This window comes from Gorilla gorilla, chromosome 3 (assembly GCF_029281585.2).
Source record: "Gorilla gorilla gorilla isolate KB3781 chromosome 3, NHGRI_mGorGor1-v2.1_pri, whole genome shotgun sequence".
In the NCBI taxonomy this organism is placed as follows: domain Eukaryota; kingdom Metazoa; phylum Chordata; class Mammalia; order Primates; family Hominidae; genus Gorilla; species Gorilla gorilla.
The window spans coordinates 126610402-126631797 of NC_073227.2; the positions used below are offsets into that span (position 1 = coordinate 126610402).

The 21396-nt window shown below is 32.6% G+C and overlaps 1 protein-coding gene across 5 annotated transcripts in view; it reads right to left on the reverse strand.

Annotated features, from left to right (window-relative positions):
- TBCK (TBC1 domain containing kinase) overlaps positions 1–21396 on the reverse strand; it is a 265095-nt gene that overhangs the window by 173628 nt on the left and 70071 nt on the right. For all 5 annotated transcript variants that reach the window (XR_010133450.1, XR_008679124.2, XM_019025572.3 and 2 more), the window contains exons 11-19: positions 19678–19816; positions 17498–17597; positions 11780–11829; positions 11411–11540; positions 10294–10392; positions 8607–8669; positions 7961–8087; positions 6747–6797; positions 5383–5466 (exon numbers count right to left, since the gene is read on the reverse strand). Coding sequence is in view for 3 of the 5 variants with exons in the window: in XM_019025572.3 (XP_018881117.1) it covers positions 5383–5466; positions 6747–6797; positions 7961–8087; positions 8607–8669; positions 10294–10392; positions 11411–11540; positions 11780–11829; positions 17498–17597; positions 19678–19816 (843 nt within the window). In the remaining 2 variants the exon portion in view is untranslated. The remainder of the gene's footprint in view (positions 1–5382; positions 5467–6746; positions 6798–7960; positions 8088–8606; positions 8670–10293; positions 10393–11410; positions 11541–11779; positions 11830–17497; positions 17598–19677; positions 19817–21396) is intronic.

Here is a 21396-nt window from a genome sequence, read left to right on the forward strand (position 1 = left end):
CATTTTCACATTTATTTACCGTATCATACTATGAAGTCCCTTGGGAAAGGAATAAATGTTATTTATTGAAAGAATCTCAATTCTGTAAGCAGCACTTGGCATGGCACAGTGTCAGCACAGTTATATACTGACAGACTAAATTAATTGAAACTTTTTTTCTTATGTAACATACATGGTCAATATAAAATTTGGACAAATGATTTAAAACACCTTGTCTATTGATTTTTTTAGCATAATATTAAAGAACATTTATGGTGGCTTTAAAGAAGTTCAAAATTAAATACCAATTCAAGATTTCAAATGCAATTTTATATAAATCATAACTGAGGAAATTATTAATACTTAGAGAAACAAGCAATCAATAATTGTTGAGAGGTATTTTAATTATAATAGTGGATGTTAAAATGTATTACTGATAAAATTGATCAAAGTAAAGAACAGTCTTTTTGGTCTTTTTTTTTGTTTTTGAGACGGAGTCTCGCTCTGTCACCCAGGCTGGAGTGCAGTGGCGCAATCTCGGTTCACTGCAAGCTCTACCTCCCAGGTTCAAGTGATTCTCCTGCCTCAGCCTCCCAAGTAGCTGGGATTACAGGCGCCTGCCACCATGCCCAGCTATTTTTGTATTTTTAGTAGAGACAGGGTTTCACCGTGTTGGCCAGGCTGGTCTTGAACTCCTGATCTCGTGATCTGCCCTCCTCGGCCTCCCAAAGTGCTGGGATTACAGGCATGAGCCACTGCGCCCAGCTTTTTTGGCCTTTCTGACAAGTCTCTCCAAATTCATGTTGTGTACACTACAGTCTCTAATTTAATAAATTAAACAAGACATTGTCTTGCATATCTGTATAGTATGCCTTTTAAAAGTGTGTTAAGGCTGGCCTCAGTGGCTCAAGCCTGTAATTCCAGCACTTTCGGAGGGAGAGGTGAGCGAATGGCTTGAGCTCCTGAGTTTGAGATCAGCCTGGGGAACATCGCCAAACTCTTGTCTCTACAAAAAAATACAAAAATTAGCCAGATGTGGGGATGCATGCCTGTAGTCTCAGCTACTCAGGAGGCTGAGGTGGAAGGGTGGCTTGAGCACAGGAGGTGGAGGTTGCAGTGAGCTGAGATTGTGCCATGGCACTCTAACCTGGGTGAAAGAGCCAGACCTTGTATCAAAAAAGTGTGTTAAAAAAGCCTGCAATTAGAAAGTGTGGAAATTTGTCTTTTTCATATTGGAAATTCATTATTAATATATAATGTATGTATCTGAGATATGAAACAGTAGAAAAATAAAATTTTGGGAGGAAGATAATTTCTATGTTTTGTAACAGGCATCTAGAAATAGAAATAGAAATCAATGTAACAGAAGATGTCTCATATGGTCTTTTAAGAGCTGGCCATCTAGCCAGGTATCATCCAGCCATCTAAGAAACAGTCTAATCAGCTCATGTTATAAGTCCTGTTTTTATTGCTTATTTGAGGATTCCCCAATATTTTCATCTTTCTAAAGTATAGGAATTTAGCCCAACACTGTATATTAATTGGGCTTTTATATTTGGAAAGTTCAGTAAACACTACAATTTCATGTTAGCTTTGAAACTAACAGCATTATATTGCTGACGTATTTTAGCTGATGATTATTAAATTTCTTTTTATATGGCACAAATACTAACCTGCTTATTTTTTACTTTTAATCTCCTCAGTGTCTTTGGTCACCATTTGACAGATTATTTAAATTGCATAGCTTCTGAAATCTTGTGATATTACCCAAGGTTTTATTAAATCCACTCATTTTTCTATTAACTGAAAAATCTGAAAGAGTACACTATCAATTCTATAATAAACATCACTGATAAGGGTAAGAAGGAAGCTATTAGTAAGAATGGGGCACATCCTTCTTAATAAGGTACAGGACACAACCTTATGGAACATTACTTCATAAATTTTGAAGAAGGTATAACATGGTCCTTGAAGGCAATGACCTTATTAAGGTAATCTATAAGCAAAAAACAACTTCCACTACAAAATGCATTCCTCCTTAATTAGAAAAAGTCAAAGCAAAAAGCTGTACCTTCTAAAAATCTTTCTTGAATTAATCTCAACTTTATACAAGTCCACACTGTAGAAAATGTGCAAAGAATTGGACACATCTATGTCAAACCAAACCATTTCAAAATACAAAAGCCAATGGATTTTGCGTTTCAAAATTAACATACAGATAACGGATCATTATTTCCATTTCTAACTCCTATCTACACTGTAGACACAGACATATAGGAATGAACACATGATTCAATTTGCTTGTAAACACAAAATTTTTAAAAAGTTTTAATTATTTTTCTCTATACCTCAAGGTACATGATGCTGAAAAAACAAATGTTTTTATGTGCTAAGCTATTTATCCATATTCTGTTCCTCCTACTTTTAGCTTTACTTTTTTGAGTTTACATTTTCCTTTCTGCTTCCTTTCTAATTATTTTCCCATTATATCAACCTCTGATACTCTAATTTTATATTCATTTCTAACCAAGTAAAATTATTACTAATTGAGATCCCACTTACTCAGAATTTTTGATAAATCAGATACAACATCTAGTATTCCTACTTCACTTATGAAAACTGGGGAATTACATAAAACCATAATGATATATATAATACAGAATCAGGTTCAAGTTGTTTAAAATAACATAGGAAGAATTATATATAGTTAAAAACAAGATCAAAAGGATATCTGATAAGCATCACAAAAACAGTAAATGGGAGAGTGAGCAGCTTTGTAGTCTGCTCTAAAAGAACAGAAAAACTATAAGAAAATTCCCTGGCCTTAAAATACACAGAATCTTGTTGAAAGGATATAAAACAGTATAAAATGTCACAATAATAACACTAGCAAAAACTAGTACTCACAGTAACAGTAACGTTAAGAAATAAATAATAGCACTTATTGAATATTTCTATGTACCAGAAATTTACATATTATGTTTAACCTCTACAATATTTTTATTGTAGATATGAGAAAAATGTTACCTACACAACTTAAATTATTTGTCAAGATTATATAATAAGTAGTGAAACTTAAATTTTAAACACTTTTCTGTTTTAAAAGTGTGGGTTTTCTTGTTTTATTTTGTTTTCAATTTTTGTGGGTACACAGAACATGCATATATTTATGGGGTAAATGAGATACATTGATATAGACATGAAATGCATAATAAACTCATTCAGGGAAAATGAGGTATCCATCACCTCAAGTATTTTTCTTTTGTGTTAAAAACAATCCAATTATATACTTACTTATTTTAAAATGTACAATTAAATTATTATTAACTATAGTCACCCTGTTGTGCTAGCAAATACAAGGTCTTATTTATTCTTTCGGTTATTTTTTTTTTTTTACTCATTCACAATGTGCATCCTCCAACTCCTACCCTCCGCTACCCTTCCCAGCCCGTGGTAACCATCATTCTACTCTCTATCTCCATGAGTTCAAATGTTTTGATTTTCAGATCCCACCAATAAGTGAGAACATGTGAAGCCTGTCTTTTTGTGCCTGGCTTATTTGATTTAACATAATAACCTCCAGTTCCATCCATGTTGTTGAAAATGACGGGATCTCATTTTTTCTTATGGCTCAATAGTACTCCATTGTGCATTAAGTGCCACATTTTCTTTACCCACTTGTCTGTCGATGGACACTTAGGTTGCTTCCAAATCTTGGCTATCATGAATGGTGCTGCAATAAACATGGGAGTGCAGATATCTCTCTGATACTCATTTCCTTTCTTTTGGGTATATACCTAGCAGTAGGATTGCTGGATCATATGGTAGATTTACTTTCAGTTTATTGAAGAACTTCTAAACTGTTCTCAATAGTGGTTATACTAACTTACATTACCACCAACAGTGCATGAGGGTTCCTTTTTCTCTACATCCTCACCAGCATTTGTTATTGCCTATCTTTTGGGTAAAAGCCACTTTAAGTAGAGTGACACGATATCTCATTGTAGTTTTGACTTGAATTTCTCTGATCATCAATGATGTTGAGCACCTTTTCAGAAGCCTGTTTGCCATGTGTATGTGTTCTTTTGAGAAATGTGTAATCAAATCTTTTGCCCTTTTTAAAATCAGATTATTAGATTTTTTTCTATAGAGTTATCCGAGCTTCCTATATATTCTGGCTGTTAATCTCTTATCAGGTGGGTAGTTTTCAAACATTTTCTCCCATTCTGTGAGTTGTCTCCTAACTTTGTTGATTGTCTCCTTTGCTGTTCAGAAGGTTTTTAACTTGATGTGATCTCATTTGTCCATTTTTGCTTTGTTTGCCTCTGCTTATGGGGTATTACTCGAGATCTTTGCCTGGACCAACGTCCTGAAGAGTTTCCCCAGTGTTTTCTTATAGTAGTTTCATAATTTGAGGTCTTAGATTTAAGACTTTAAACCATTTTGATTTGATTTTTGTGTATGTTGACAGATAGAGGTCTAGTTTCATTCTGCTGCATATGAAGATCTAATTTCCTCAGAACTATTTGTTGAAGAGACTTCAAGAACAGTGAATGTTCTTGACACCTTTGTCGAAAATGTGTTCATTGTAAGTGTATAGATTTGCTTCTGGGTTCTCTATTCTGTTCTATTGGTCTATGTGTCTGTTTTTATGCCAGTACCATTTTGTTTCAGTTACTATAGCTCTGTAGTATAATTTGAAGTCAGATAATGTGATTCCTCCAATTTTGTTCTTTTTGCTCAGGACAGCTTTGGCTATTCTGGGTCTTTTGTGGGTCCACATAAATTTTAGGATTTTTTTTTCTATCTAAATCTGCGTATTTTTAACTTCTATTCTATTACTTCCAAAAAAGAGTTCAGGAAATTATAGTACAAGTTTGAATGTGGCTAAAGTTGTCCTGAATGAATCCACAAACAGGTTACGCTATGACATGAACTCTTAAGGAGGAGGTATATTTTAGGGAAGTTGAAGAAAGAGGGAGTATATTTTGGGTATGCATGCATGGGAAATGAGATCAATGAAAAGTATTTTTAATACTCTGCTTACACAATTAAACATTTAAAACTTTTTACTAATTTACAATGGACTTGCCCATGGTGAAGCTTTTTGTGAGCAATTTTGATTGTGAAAAACACAAATGGCATTCTCTTATTTTCTCAAACTCGCGTGCCTGCATTTGAACTGAAATGAGATCAGATATCAAATATCCATTAGAAAAATACCATAATTCTTTGTGGATTTGGAGGAAAGACTGAACTTTCTAATTTCTCTTTATGGATTTTATTGGATGGACCATCATCGTATTTTTGGGGTCAAAATCTTAAATTTAATCAAATATTACATCAGCACACCAGTACATCAGTAGTTTCCCTGTAGAAAGACATGGAAAGACATTTGCTTACCTTGTATTACATGTGAGTTGTCTTTTAAGAAGAAGTTATACAGGTATTTGGGAATAAAAGCAGACATACATGCATAAGCCAAGGCTAAAAGAGAATAAGGCAAAGGCATGTAAAAAATTAGTTAACAGGGTAGATGACCAGCAGTAATGCATTCACTTAGCACATATTCCTTGAAACTACTATTAAATAACAGTTATGATAGCCAAGTGCTAGAAAAACAAAATTAAGAGATAAAAGCCTCTATGCTTTAAAATAGAAAATATTTTTATTTTAGACAACAAAAAATAATAATTCTATAACTTCAATTTCAAACTAGCATGGCAATCATTATCACACAATAATCACAACTTTTATTACCTAAATGTTGTTTCTTAAAATTTCTAAGCATGATCATTATTAGTAAGTTATACGGACCTCACGATCCTTAACTGCTGCTAATGCAAACAAGAGTCTACGAACTTTGGATTTAGGAATAGTGTTATAATTCACATTTTCAAACACAGACCCCTGACTATGCTTGGGTCAGTATGAGTGATCATTGGCTATGCCTAACTAAACATAGTAAAAAACTCTAGTCTAGATTAATGAGTGAGAATATCACAGAACAGAGTATTTTAAAAACAATTCAAAGAGTAAAATTTCATTTCTCTGGGATTATGCTATTTTTACTTAATTCCAGAAACCGATGCAAATTCGGTCATGAAATAGAAACTGAAAATAGGGAGATGGTCAGATAAGGCATCTAGACATTCAAGCTATATATAGTAACACACTCTATATGTGATTTCAGGGATTGGAGTTAATCGAATTTAGTATTTATTGAAAAGCCTACAATAATAAAGTTATTGCAGAAGGGCAGGAAAAAAAAACTGCCATTGAAAAAGGGCTGTCAAAAAATATTACAACATTAGTATATAAGTATTAGAATACAAGATAGACACAAGATAAATTTTTATAAATACAGAGTGCTTTATGGGCTGAAGAAGGAGAATGAGAAAAGTCTTCATTAAGGAAGAGGTATCCAAAATGATAGGCTTTGGAGATGCAAGATTATGGAAAAGTGCCACCATAATTGATTTCTTTACAAATTCTTTAGAAAGTATACTGAGACAAAAATTAATCTCTAAAGAATTTAGAATAATCAAATTCCACTAAATTTCTAGTAATAGCTTTAGCATAACTGAAACTCTCCAGTAATAAATTAATCTTTCACATCTCTAAAATGAGTCTATAATAGATTATTTCACAGAAATCTACCAGGGAGAGAATAAGAACCTTAAAACAAAAACAAAAACCTTTCATGTCTGAATCAAATATTTTAGAATATTATGCACAATGATTATTTAAATGTTAAAGAGGCTTACCTTCATTATTGAAGTTTAGATATAGGAATGGAGCACAGAGTGAGTCAAGACCTAACACAGAGGGGTTGGGAGAAAGAAGTCAAATAAATATAATCTAGTAGAATTGAAGATATATACCTTATTCAATTCTTTGCATTACCTCCAAGTAGATTAAACATTAGAAGTATTATCCATCCAGAAATATGTTACTTCATGAGTTACTGTGGGGAGTAAGTGATAGTGTAGCACACAGTATGTGTCCCATATGGATCAGTTATTATTATCTATATTATTATGAGTTGAAAAGAGAAATACAATAATAGAAAAATGTAAGAATGTTACAATGCTTTGGATATTGTCCCATCTCTGACTCTAAATGTACAATCTTGGCAATTACTTAACATCTTCTGGCATACTTTCTCATCTAGGACATGAAGTTTTGCCTATGTTGTTTTTCTTTGGGATTATGAAAAAAAATTCTTTAAAAATTGTGAAGTGGATTCCAAATATATGACAGTTCTTTTATTGATGATAATGATATGCATGTATTGTCATGTTGAAAGAATGTACATAAATCTACCTACAACTGTTAGGAGGATATAGAATAGCTCTGAAATACACAGAGCTAAGAAAAATAACAGCTTTATTTAAACTCTGGCCAGTAAGAAACAGAGAACTGAAATATAAAAGTAGCCACTTATAACAACACATTCAAAAATAGGGTTGGAATGGGTTTCTCATTCTTTACCAAACACAAAAAATAATAATGGCAAAGCTAAAAATAAAAGATATGAACCATTAAAGATACAAGGAAAAAAAAGACAATAAATAAAATGAGGACTTTAGGATGATAGCCTATTTTTAAGTGCTAATAGCCATGGTAAGTATAAATTAGAAATCATTAACTATAAGAATCTCAACTAGCCCCAATTGATTTAACAATTTGCATAGGCGTTTAAAAAATGTATCCACAAAGATCACAACAGCTCCAAATATTCTTTCTGCTTTGCTAATCAACTTGCATATTAAATATTATGTTTTTTAATGATATCTACTAGGATTTAGACAAAGATTTTTAAAAATGTTTGGATGTAAACCTCTCAAAATATGAATCAGAGCGTCAACATTGACTTTTCCTAAAGACAAGGATGTTTAGATATTTTAATTTTTTTAAATGTCAGTTATGCAACAATTTTCTAATACTCTAGAGGAGTTTTAATGACTACAAAAGTTACCTTGCCAATACACAAGATCAGGATGAGACACTACCCAGGCTTTTAATACACGCCTAAATTTTGCATGACCTTCTGGTGATGATAACAGTTCATCATACTGATGACAGCGAGGAATATCCACTTCAATCTGTTAAAATAGCAAAATAATAAGGTGAAACAGTAATTGTGTAATCAGCAATAAACCCTTAATCCTTATTCATTAAATAAGGAAAAGGAGAAGCTATAATATGAATTTCAAAACAGACCAACTTCTTAAGTGCCTAATTTTTTGAATTTTTTAATTGATCTTATGGAAACACTAAAGAAGTTCTATGTATACCTAAACAGGAGAATCAGACCATTTCTTTTGAAAGGTATGTGTTAATATACTTTTCAAAAATATTTTTCTTTATAATCTGGTCCAAATGAAGGGCAAATTTTTCAGATGAAGAACTACAGTATTTTTAAAAAGGTAACTTGACCTAAAGTCCTTTAAGGTATTGTTCTTACTAATTTATAAGCATAAGAGTTATGGTTTCTCAAACAATATATGTATGCAGCAGTGTCTCTGTATTCATGAGAGAAAGAGGCTTTCTTCATGCTCCTTCCTAAAATTTAAATATTTGGCAGAATTATCTTAGGTTGCTTAAGAAAACCTAAATCATACTTGTCTATCTGTAGGAATTGGAGTGTCTTTATCAATTGCATCATACTTGGCATGAATAGCTCCCTGCAAAAAATAAAAGAAGATATATTAATTTATCATATCCTTAATACAAATAGTAATATAGAGAAATCTATTTTTTACAAATATCTATCTTTGGAAACCTACCCAACTACAGATAAGCACATTCAAACCCAGGGTAGAACTCATCTTAAGAGAAATTCTCTGTGTCTTTGACAATCTGTGATGAAGGTCTCTGATAAGTGACAATTTACCATTTTGCTGAGGCAAACTCTTGAATTATACATACCAGAACATAAATGTCATGGATTAATTACTTAGCTAGTAAGTATGTTTGGCCAACCTCCCAGACCCTACGACATAACACAACCTTGTTATGTTATATCTATAATTACATGATAGAATCATTAGGGCCTAAAGAGGTCATTTACGTTTTTCAGTTAGGCTGTTAAAAATTAGAAATAACTGAATGAACGACTACAAATTTTGGTCATGTTCTATAGGACCAAGCATGAAAAAAATATTATTATTCTGGCTTATTATCATGGTAGAGAAAGAGCCAGGAAGTAGGGTTCAAACTCCAATATCAGCTATTATCAATTTCTTTGAGACATTCATTTAATGAGAGTTGGACAACCTGATACCTGAAGTCCTCTTGAACTTTAGCATTATATTGTTCTACAAGTCTAATGATTAATGTATGATATTGAACAATTGGCATTCTTGTAAAGTAACCAACTAAACTCAAAGGTATTTGTAGACTCTTATCAAGGGAATCAGGAATGAAGAAAGGAAATTCTTCAAACAGAGGATTGAAAAGGATTAAAAACAGTTGAGGATTTCTAAAAATTTTTTTTTAGAGTCAGGGTCTAGTTCTATCACCCAGGCTAGAGTGCAGTGGCACAACCAAGGTTCACTGCAGCCTCGAACTCCTGGGCTCAAGTAATCCTCCTGCCTCAGCTTTCCAAGAAGCTGGGACCACAGGCATGTGCCACCATTCCTGACTGGAATTCTTTAAAAAGGAAGGATAATTATGTATAAGAGAATATAAGAAGACAAGATGACAAAGAAATTGACAAGAAATGAAAAAAATCTGGCAAGAATTTGGCCCATTATTATGATTGATGTCATCGGAGTTCTCTGTTAGTATTGCAGGCCACCATAATTTGTGACACCTCTCCTTTCCTCATAACCACAGAGAAAGTGCTATTTCTCTTGGTAGCACAGTCCAGGTGGAACAGGTGTGCCAAAAGTCACTAAATTATGTTAGTGATTTTGACAAGTCAGATTAGATGGAAAGATTTCTCCAAATTTAGACAGAACCATTTATAAACAGATAATCATATTCTATAACAAGCATACTTTATAAGCAGGACTACCCACTTATAACTGATATATATTCTTAAAATATTCTATGGTAATAAAACATTTTCTGTGACCACTATTAAATGAAATATTAAATAGCATAATCTAATAAACCCTCAATTATATTTTTCTATTCTATTGTTTTCCTATATTCTTTCCACTTAAAATTGCCAAATATTCTAATGCCTATATTTTACTATATAATTTTCTAATAACTAGAAAAATATATATTTGGAAAGCACTCTCCTTCTCCATCCTTTCTTTGCATAATTAATCAGCTTCTAACCTTTTCTCTTTTCCTTACCTCAACTCCCAGAAGAGCAGCCCAGGTTAAACCTCTCATAAGAGGAGGAATGTCAACTCTTGCTTCTTTCCAGATTTGGTTTTTTTTATATGGATAAGCCTATGATATCAAAAAAGAAATGAAAACGTCTCAAATTACCTAGTGCCATCTTTTAGTCTAGACAGTTCTGAATATACCCATGATAAAACTTAAGTGACTTGCAATAAATTTCAAAGTATGTGCAATTATTGTGTCTGGTGTTATTAATACATATAAATAAGCAGCGGAATGAATCCCTAACACCTTGAAAAACTTGTATTATATAATTAAGAAAAGCAGCTGATTCTACCTGTTTTTTAATCCTTCCTCTCTATTTGATGCTCTGGGGGGATTTTAAATGAGTCAGACGGAGGATAATAGTACCAGTCTCATACGGGTTAAATAAGATAATGCAGGTAAAGCACTCTGTTAAAAATGTGGTGATAGAGAAGTGATCAATAACTATAAGCTACTATTATGAGTACTTCCGCATTTTGCATATAAATTTGTACTTTTATAAATTTGTGTCTTAGGAGAAATTTCTAGAAGAGTATTAATAGGACAAAGGCAACAGATGTTGCTAAGGTTCTTGATATATGCATTCAAATTGTTTTACAAAATGTTTCAGTACATTCACATTTATTCCAACAGAATGAGAGTTCCAATATCATTGCATCTGTGCTCACTTTGCTAATGCAGTATGGAAAATCACTCCTATTTTAATTTGTATTTTTTTCATTCCTAGTGAAGATGAACAATTTGAATAGATTTACTAGCTGTATTTATATTACGTACTCTATCCATTTCTCTGTTTCAATATTGATGTTTTTCCTGTTGACTTCTAAGTCTTCTTTTAAAAAATAAAGACATTATTCCTTTTTCAACATGATTTTGCATATATTACCACACCTTGTTTTTACTTTTTTAATTTTACTTACTAAGAACATGTATCATTTTTAAAATTAAAGAAAGCTAACTGAACAAGATAGGTGATAAAAATTAATCTTCTTATTACTCAAGATTCCCTAAGAATTATCAAAAAAATTAAAAAAAATTCCATATGGGCTATTGTTAACACTTTATACTTTAGAATCCATACCTTTAGCAGCCTGTCAAAGAGAATAATTCTATTTAGTTGGTACTCTGTATCCTTCTCTCTGATGATTAAAGGGAGAGTGGCAGCTGCAGACAACTCATTATTGCTGTTTGAATGAGGTAAATTAGACTGGCTGTAAAAGAGAACAAAAGCAATAAAAAAAAAAAATGGACAAAAGGTACAAAATTTTGTTTTTTTTTCCTAACTCTACCGACAGTGATTTCAGAAAAAGCACAAAATTTTACTAAACCAAAACCTCAGGTTATTATTTTCTATTTAGGAAACATTTTTCAAAGAAAATGTATAAAATTCTTATAAATCTAATATAAATAGAAAGAAAAATAAATCTAAAATGAGACTACATATACTCACTCATCTTCAAGTAATGGGTAAAATGCTTCTCCACCAACATCTTTCAATCTCTGTGTATTTAAAGACAAAATATTTATGTATAAACATATTGGGCAGAAACCCTAATCTGTGTTTAAAAAGACAAGTAATATAACAACTATAAATTTATAAAGGGACCTAGAAAAGTATAAAATAGAGTCTAAAAATCAGTTCTTACCATAAACATGCAAGCATACAATGCCTCTACTGATTAAGGTTTGGCTGTGAAAAATGACTTTTCTTTTTTTTTTTCTTATCTATAGGTATCACTCATAAATGTTAGACACTTATCATGATATATTTTCCAAACAGAACTCAGAATTACTAGCACTAGTATAAAACTTAATGAATGGGAAAAAAATTTTAAGTTATATGAAGAAAGATGATTAAAAAGAGGTACTATATAGCCATGTATATACTAAAAGAACAACTTAGATTTATTTTTGCTTTGGCATAATACAAGCTAAGTCAAAAAGAAAGGTGCTAGAAAAAGGATTCCAAAATATTTCTCACATCATACTTTGAACATGTATGATTCAAATAGCTAATAAATCAATGGACAGAGTTCACTTAATGACAAAATCATTTTAATAAATGTTGTTCCAAATAACAACCCTGACAGGATTACAGGTATTCTTCAAAATTATAAGCAGGAAGGCAGTAGTAAAGTAAAATGTTAACCACATCCTAAGCAAGGTGATTAAATTTAATGCCATCTTGCCTGCTGCTCTGCTGTTCAACTTCCAACTTGAAGGCAGAATGTCTGCTCCTATGGGGATTGACATAGAAATTCAAGCTGTGTGTGCAGCAAGCACTGATCTTCTGTTGATTAGAGTCTTTGTGCACCCATGTGAGTTATTCCCAGAATTTTTAAAGCTTAAGAAAAATCTTTTACTCAAACTAAGAATTCAGCAAACACTGAATTTATGCCTGGTTCTACTCTAAAAATCAATGTGCTATGTACTTATCCTATTTTAAAAAACCTTTAGGTATATCTTTCATATATTAAAATTTTAAGTAAAGAAATAAAATTTTCCCAAGTTTTACTGCATTATTAATACACATAAATCTTTTTAAAGATTAGTTTTCAGTATACTGTATGTCATAGATTTTATCTAATAAGTATCTTGTCTGTCTTTTCTAAATAAAAATTTAGCACATTAGGATTTTTAAAAGGTGAATGAAAACACGAAAGATAAAAATTATTATATGGTTTCCATATCATTTTAAGATTCAGCAAATTAATATTTCTTAGTAACTACAGAAGAAGAGTATTTTAAATTTCACAAGTAGAACTGTAAAGGAATTGAGACATTTAGATTTGAAGCCTACATTCATTTAACTTGGATTATATTTAAATTGAAGAAACAAATTAAGAGCAAAACAAAATCAGCTGAAATCATATATTTTGGATGTAATTTATTGTTCGCTGCAGGGTATTGTTACTTATTTTGTTACTTTCCACATCCTTTCTTTCAAAGAGATTATAAATTCAGAGTACTGAGTAGGAATAATTATATATTTTAATTTTCTGTTGCTGGCATTGTGGCAGACAAGAGATTCTAATACTCTCCTACTACATAACATGCAAAATATTAAATGGTTAGATAAGCTTTAAAACATAAGGAAAATGCAGTGATAACAGATATAAAACCAGGCCTAGAGAGAAAGGAGTTAATAACTGTGGTCTAGAGATTTAGACCATAATGGGATAAGGGTTTGGGAAACTACATAACAGACCTTCAGAATGGAGAAGACCCTTCTAATGCCATGTAAAGAAAAAACTAGGGGAATTGCTAGCTTAAACAGAAAACAAGGATAGGTACCTATTTCAGCTTTGGCTATGAATGGTTAAAAATAAAAAGGCTAGGACTTCCACTTTCTTATACAAAATATAAACAGCTTAGAAGGCATCATTCTTCCTCTAACAAGAAAAATGCTGAACAAACTGAAAATCAAGAACTCGTCTCACATCTGTCAGAATCAGAGCATTGTGATGTCCTCAAAGCTGGAGGGACCCTCGAATACAGGGAATCACAGCTCAACAAGAACAGAGTCACTGCTGGAGCCTGTTAAGATCAATTAAAAGGTAATTATCTAATACTTGCAGGCTGAGCACAGACTAATACGAGAGAGAAAAACTTCTGGGGGCCCAGCCTTAGGGAGGCCTTCCTTGCTTCCATGAGATTAACCTCCGCAGGTCCCACCAGGTTCTCAGGGTGAAGATCTGAGAAAAATATCCTTGACTTCCTGCAGGGGGAGGTGGAAAGTAACCAATCTGAAATACAGCCAGAGTACTCTGTTTTCCTTAAGAGAGGCCTGTCTTAAACAGAAACTCTTCCGTCAGGTCTTAACTAACTTGGGTTTTGCAGAAATCTAACCAACTTGGGAAGGAAATATTCAACTCCAGTCCACTCTAGTCTTTGATGTAGGGGAACAGAAATACCCAACTCCAGCCCCTCTAGCTTTCCTGTCTCATGTTGGGGAGGAGTGGAAGAAGCTGAGAAGCCTTGTGAAGGTCACAGCCCAGGAACACAGGCTCACTAAAAAACTGGGACTTAATGATAAGATTATAAAATACTTCTCCCCTATACTTTACTATGATATTAATAGGGCTTCTACATAATAACAGGATTCATTCCTTCATTTAGTTATTATATAGGAAGAAAACATATAACACATCAAATGAAGAGAAGTACAATGGAGGAAAAAAACAAAACAGGATAAAGAATACAAGGGATAGGTGTGGCGTTGCTATTTTATAAAGGATGGCCAACAAAAGCCCACAAATAGGTGACATTTTAGCAGAGAATGTAAAGAAAAGAAATGGAAGCACCGGAAGAGTGTTACAGGCAGTGGGAAGAGCAAGTTTAAAGGCCTTAAAACATATAACTTTAGAAAATGATTTAAAAACAAAATAAACAACCTGAGTAAACTTATAACCATTAAGCAGACTGAAGTAATGATTACACCCAAATAGGGATAAGGAGCCCTTACAATATGGTTTTAAAGCTAACTCCCATGAAACATTCAAGAAATAGATACATGTAATCATATAAAGTCTTCCAGAAAATAGAAAAAAAAAGGCAACACTCTCCTATTTATTTTATGAGACTAGTATACCCCTGATACCGAACTAGCATGGTGCAGTAAAAGAAAAGAAACTCACAGGCCTATCTCAAATAGAAACAGAAATGCAAAAATTCTAAACAAAATATTAGAAAATCAAAACACAAATGTATAAAAAAGGAAAAATGAAATCATGATCTGTTTGGGTTTATCCCAGAAATATAAACATGGCTTAACATTGAAAAACCCCATAAACATAATTAAATCCATTAACATAATACATAAAAAAGCATATGACCATCCCAATAGATACAGTAAAAACACTCAGTGAAATTCAACACCCATTCATAACAAAACTTATAACTAAGAATAGAAGACCTCTATAACTCAATGCAACAAATATCATACTTAATTATGAAATATAAAAAGCAAACTTTTAAAACCAGAAATTAGACAGGAGTGCCCACTATTTGTTTCTATTCAATAGTGTTATAGACGCTCAGCAAAAATAATGAGAAAAGATGAAGTGAGTAGATAAGAATTGGAAATGAAGGAAAAAACACTACCTTAATTCACAAAGAAAACCACAGGGAATCTATAGACATATTATTTAAAAAAGAATAGGTTCAGCAATGTTGCCTGACACAAAATCCACATAAAAAAATCAATTGTGTTACTAATCATGCACAAAACAGTAGTTGAAATAGTATTTTAAAAAATATTATTGATTTATTTTTTAAAATCCTCTACTGGTATACTTAAGATTTGGTACATTTTACTACATGAAAAAATATTATTGATGTATATTTTAAACTCATCTACTGGTATACTTAAGATCTATACATTTTACTATATGAAAATTTTGCCTAGAAAAGAACTATGAACAAATCTTAAACTCTAATGTGTAAGCTGAATTGTAGTAATGTCTTCATTTTACTTTGAAATGCAAGAACAAAAAATATGATGGATTGATGAATAGCTAGAAAGATAGACAGACATGTGATAAAGCATGTAAAATGTTAATTATAGAATCTAGGTCAGGGATTAGCAAACTGTTTCTATGCAGGGCCATATAAACAAATATTTTTAGCTTTGTGGGCCATGCAGTCTCTATCGCAACTACTCAATTCTGCCAATGCAGAACAAAACAGCTATACATAATAGGTCAATGAATAGGTGTGACTTGATTTTGCTAATAGATCATATCAATGCTTGATCTAGGTGGTAAGTTGTTCACTGTAAATGCTTTTCAACTTTTCTGTTTAAAAATTTTTATAATAAAATGTTGGAAAAAATCATACTCATACTTACATATATATATATTCTATATACAAGAGCAATAATAAATTACCTTAGGAATAAATCTGATAACTGATACACAGACATTAAAAATAAAATTATTATATAAAATAAGACAAATAAATGACATATTTATTTAAGCATGTTCAAGAAATAAAACCCTACATTTTAAATACATCAATTCTCTACAAATTAACTTATCAATTCAATGCAATGTCAATCAAAACCCTACAATTTTTTATGAAGTTCTTTATGATGATTATAAAAATCAGCTAGTAGAGGAAGATGTTAAAGAGCTCCTACTCCATTTTGAGAACAAAAAAACTGAAGGTCTTCCCTTGCTAGATATCAACAGTTCACATAAAACTATAGATTAAGGCAATGTGGTATTTGCTAAAATTAGAAAAACAGGCCAACAAATCAGAATATCAAGGCCCAGAAACATATCCATGCACAGAGAAAAAGTTGGTATTATAGATCAAAAAAGTGAAGAGAAAACTATTCAATATATGGTACTGAGACAAGGGGTATTTTTTAAATCAATGAAATATGATATTGGATACCTTCCTTACAACTTAATCTAAAATAAATTCTAGGTGGATTAAAGAACTAAATGTGAAACAATTATTTAAATTTTTTATAAGGAAATATATAAAAACATTACAAAACATACTTATAACCTTGCTATTACTTTAAATAAGTTACAAGAAAAAATATATCAAAATATATTTGACTATAAAAGAAAACACTGATAAAAATTTAGAATTCTATTCAATAAAAGAATCAAAAAGTTGAAGGAAAAGCCACAGATTAGAATATATTTCCATGACATATAGCTCACAAAGATACGATATCAGGGACATAGTTTCAAAAGTTCTCAAATCAATAAGAAATCACTCAACAGAAAAACTGACAAGAGATATGAACCAGTAATACATAGAAGAGGTAGGTGAACTGCTATAATACGTGAAAAGACTTACAACTGAACTATAATCAGGAAATTAAAAATTAGTATTACAGCAAAATACCTTTCCATACCATTAGATTAACAATTTTTTAAAATTTGATAAAAGAAAGTGTTACCAGGTAAATAAAGAAATGAGAACAGTTACCCAATGATGGCAAAAAGATAAACTGATAAAATCATTTTTGTGAACAATCAGGTAATAAAGCTGAAGTTGTACAGATGCAGTTCTACTCTGGGGCACATATTTTACAGAAGCTCTCCCATATTTTGTGAAATCAAAGAGGCATACAAGATTTCTTGTGTATCTGTAAGGTTTTAATTAAAGAAAAAATACTAAAGCAGAACTTTCAAAATATCATTCTTACATTTCTTAGCTGGCATAACGACAATGTCACAGTGGTATCATCTAAAAGCGAGCTTCTATCTCGACCTTGTCCAAAGCTTTCACCATCCTCAAAGAGAAAACTGAAAAGAAATTTTTAAAAATAATATGTACACAAAATCCAGTTTATTGTTTCTTCTAGAAAGTAAAGTTTATTCTAAGTCATCAATCCCTTCATCAAAAAAGAATTAAAACTTTAGACTGGATGTTTAATAAAACAATGTTTTTTTTATTATTATTATACTTTAAGTTTTAGGGTACATGTGCACAATGTGCAGGTTAGTTACATATGTATACATGTGCCGTGCTGGGGTGCTGCACCCATTAACTCGTCATTTAGCATTAGGTATATCTCCTAAAGCTATCCCTCCCACCTCCCCTCACCCCACAACAGTCCCCAGAGTGTGATGTTCCCCTTCCTGTGTCCATGTGTTCTCATCGTTCAATTCTCACCTATGAGTGAGAATATGCGGTGTTTGGTTTTTTGTTCTTGCGATAGTTTACTGAGAATGATGATTTCCAATTTCATCCATGTCCCTACAAAGGACATGAACTCATCATTTTTTATGGCTGCATAGTATTCCATGGTATATATGTGCCACATATACATAAACATATGTATACATATACATAAACATATACATATGTGCCATATACATTGCATATAAAACAATGTATTGAGATTTCTTCAAACAAGTCTCATTTTCAAATATCTCTTGAGTTGGTATGAATATAAGTATAGAGAATTTCAGAAAAACAAAAGTGTCATTTACAACCCTTTGTTCATGCAGTTTCAATGCTAACAGTACTCTCCTGACATTAACTCAATGTGTTCCCAAGAAACTTTATACGTGTAGAAAAAGATAAAGGGAAGATGAAAGAAAAAGCATATTGGATAGTAACCTCATAGAAGAAAGGATATTAAATAATAAATGAATAAAATTTGTTTACAATTTCAATAAATTACTTTTAAGAATCTACATATCCTTTAAACCATTTCTTCTTGGAATTTCTGTAATCTTACCTCTAACTTTCTAGTTAATTCAATGTATGAATGGTATAATCAAAGTTAACGTTTAAAAATCAGATTAAGAGAGAAAAAAATAGAAACTAGTCAATCCAAACAATACAAAAGTTTAAAAAGTAAAGAAAAAAATGATGAGCAGATGACTTCTACAGTTGCCTACAATAATCAAAACTAAGTCTAGAAATCTAAAAATTAAAATTTTATTTTATTTTGAGACAGGGTCTCTCATTCACTCAGGCTGAAGTGCAGTAGCATGATCTTGGCTCACTGCAGCCTCAACTTCCCTGGGCTCAGGTGATTCTCCCACCTGCAGCTGCCTGAGTAGCTAGGACTACAGGCACACAACACCATGTCCAGCTAATTTTTTTTCTTTGTAGAGACAGGGTTTTGCCATGTTGCCCAGGCTGATCTCAAACTCCTAGGTTCAAGCAATCCACCTGCCTTGCCTCCCGAAGTGCTGGGATCACAGGCATGATCCACCATGCCCAGCCTAAAATTAAAAATCTAAAGTATTAGTAGAAGCTCAAGAAATTTAGGTTCATATTTTTATGAATAAACATGAATAGCAATGTCAATAACAATCTTAGCCCCAAGGCTGTAGAGGTATTTAACTTCCAGTCTAATTTCTAGCATGATATCTTCTTATACAGTTATGCAGATTTTTTTGCAACACACTAGCATAGTAATGATCTCTAGGACATGCAGTGAGACCACAGAGTTCATTTACATTTACAAGTATATTTGGAAAAAGAACATAGTTCTTCATAGTAGGAACACTAAGCTAGTTTTTAGTTAACTGTCTTAAATATTCTATTGTGACTTGTGTATTTTTCATTAACATCAATTATTGCAAGATATTCCATAATATTAACTTCACTTCAAATAGGTCACAAAGCAAATTACTGATCAAAGACAACTGATGGGAACTCTGCAATTAGAAACTTTGGCCAATCAAACAAGGTGCTGATTCCAATTGCTTCCAATAATCACTTAGCTGGGATGCCTACCAAAAAAATTTTAAAAACAACCAATTTTCAAAAAAAAAAAAACCCACCAATTTTCTTTTTTATTATTACCATAGAATTATTACCATGTATTTATTTATTTAAATTCCCAAGAGAAGTTTCTTTCCTTACTTGGGGAGTGTGCAGATAGGTGGTTTGGATCGAATGATTTCCTTGTTGACAAGCTCTTTCTCCAAGTCACCTCCAGCCAAACACCAAAGGTAATAAACTTCTTCAATAGATCTTTCTGCCAGGTAATCATTATTTATATCTATTAAAAGCAAATTTAAGGAATCATTGTATTATATTTTCTACTTTTATTAAACGTCAACAGGCAGTAATAGCTGCCATTCTAAAAAACATAAACTCTGAAGAACAGACTTCCAGTTCCTAGTTCTGATTGTAGGGAGCCTGAAATTTGCTACTCCATCCTAACAACAAATAAAAAGTTGAACAGACTGAAAAATAAACAATTCTTGGATCTGTAAGAGAGGTGAGGACACAGGGCAAACTTCTGTCCCCAGGACTGGAGACAGACAGAATACAGGGAGCTATGGCATTCTGGAACAGACATTCATGAGCAGTGCCTCAGGAACCAGTGCCTCAGGAACCAGTGCCAAGTTTGGAAAACCTAAACTGTAATTGATAAATTACTGGAGGCTCAGTGTGGACAAGTCTGAGAGTTAAAAACTCCAGAGGGAAACAGTCAAAAGGGATACCCCCACACTTTTGTGAGTCTGGAGACTGACAAGGTTCTCACAGTAAATACTGGAGGAAAATGCCCTTATGTTTACAGCAGTGGCAGAGGAAATGGAACCATTCTGAAATGCAATGAGCACTGTTCTTAACAAGGTCTGTCTTCAGGATAAATCGGTTAGTCAGAGGCTAACTCACTTAGATAATATCAGAGCCTAACTGACCTGGAGAGGGGAAATACCAAAATGCAGCCAGCTCTAGCCTTCTATGTGGTGGTTAAGGTATGGGGAACAGAAGCATTCTGTAGTAAGTCCTATGATTTAGATCTCAATCTTTAAGTGAGCCAGTGACTCTAGACAAACCGTTTCCTTGCCCTTAAGGGGTGGCTAGAACGAGTTGGAGCTTGATATTTCCCCTCTCCTACTGGAGGTATGCCATGACTGGCAGATTCTGATTCAATTTTTGTAATAATTTGAATGCTCCCGGCTGAAAATAATATACTACTAAAAGTGGCTTATATAATAAAGACATTTATTCATCTCTTAATAAAATCATAGGTACAGGAGGGGCCTACGCTTTTCAAAATTCTAGACCATTTCCTGCATTCAGAAGAGAAGAAAGTGGTGAACCTATGCTGCAGTACCTTTCTTGACAAGAAAATTTGTTTTTTCCCTATAAGTAGCCCTTATGTCCAGCACTTTCATTTAGATCCCATTAGCCAACTCTAGTTCACAAGCTTACTGCCCATAGCAAGGGAAACTAGAAAAAAACATCTGGAATTTTCACCCTTTATAATGAATACATAGTATTGGAAATTTTACACTCTATATTGGAAAAGGAATAAGGGGAGAAAATAGCACATGGGGAGGCAACCAACACAAATTGTTCCTTCCCTCATATCTCAAGGCAATGGCTGGCTGCCTTTTCTGAAGTCTTCCTTGATGTCCCAGACAGAAATACAGAATTAGGTGCTCCTGCTATGCTGCCATTGTGCTATATTCATATTGACCTTCATTTATAACAGTGATTGTATAACTAAATGTCTGTCTGCCTTCCCATTTGGCATGAATGTTACTTAAAGATACAGTATGTGACACATACCAGGAACTCAATAAATGTTTAATTGAATGAATGTTTAGTAACCATTTTCTGCCA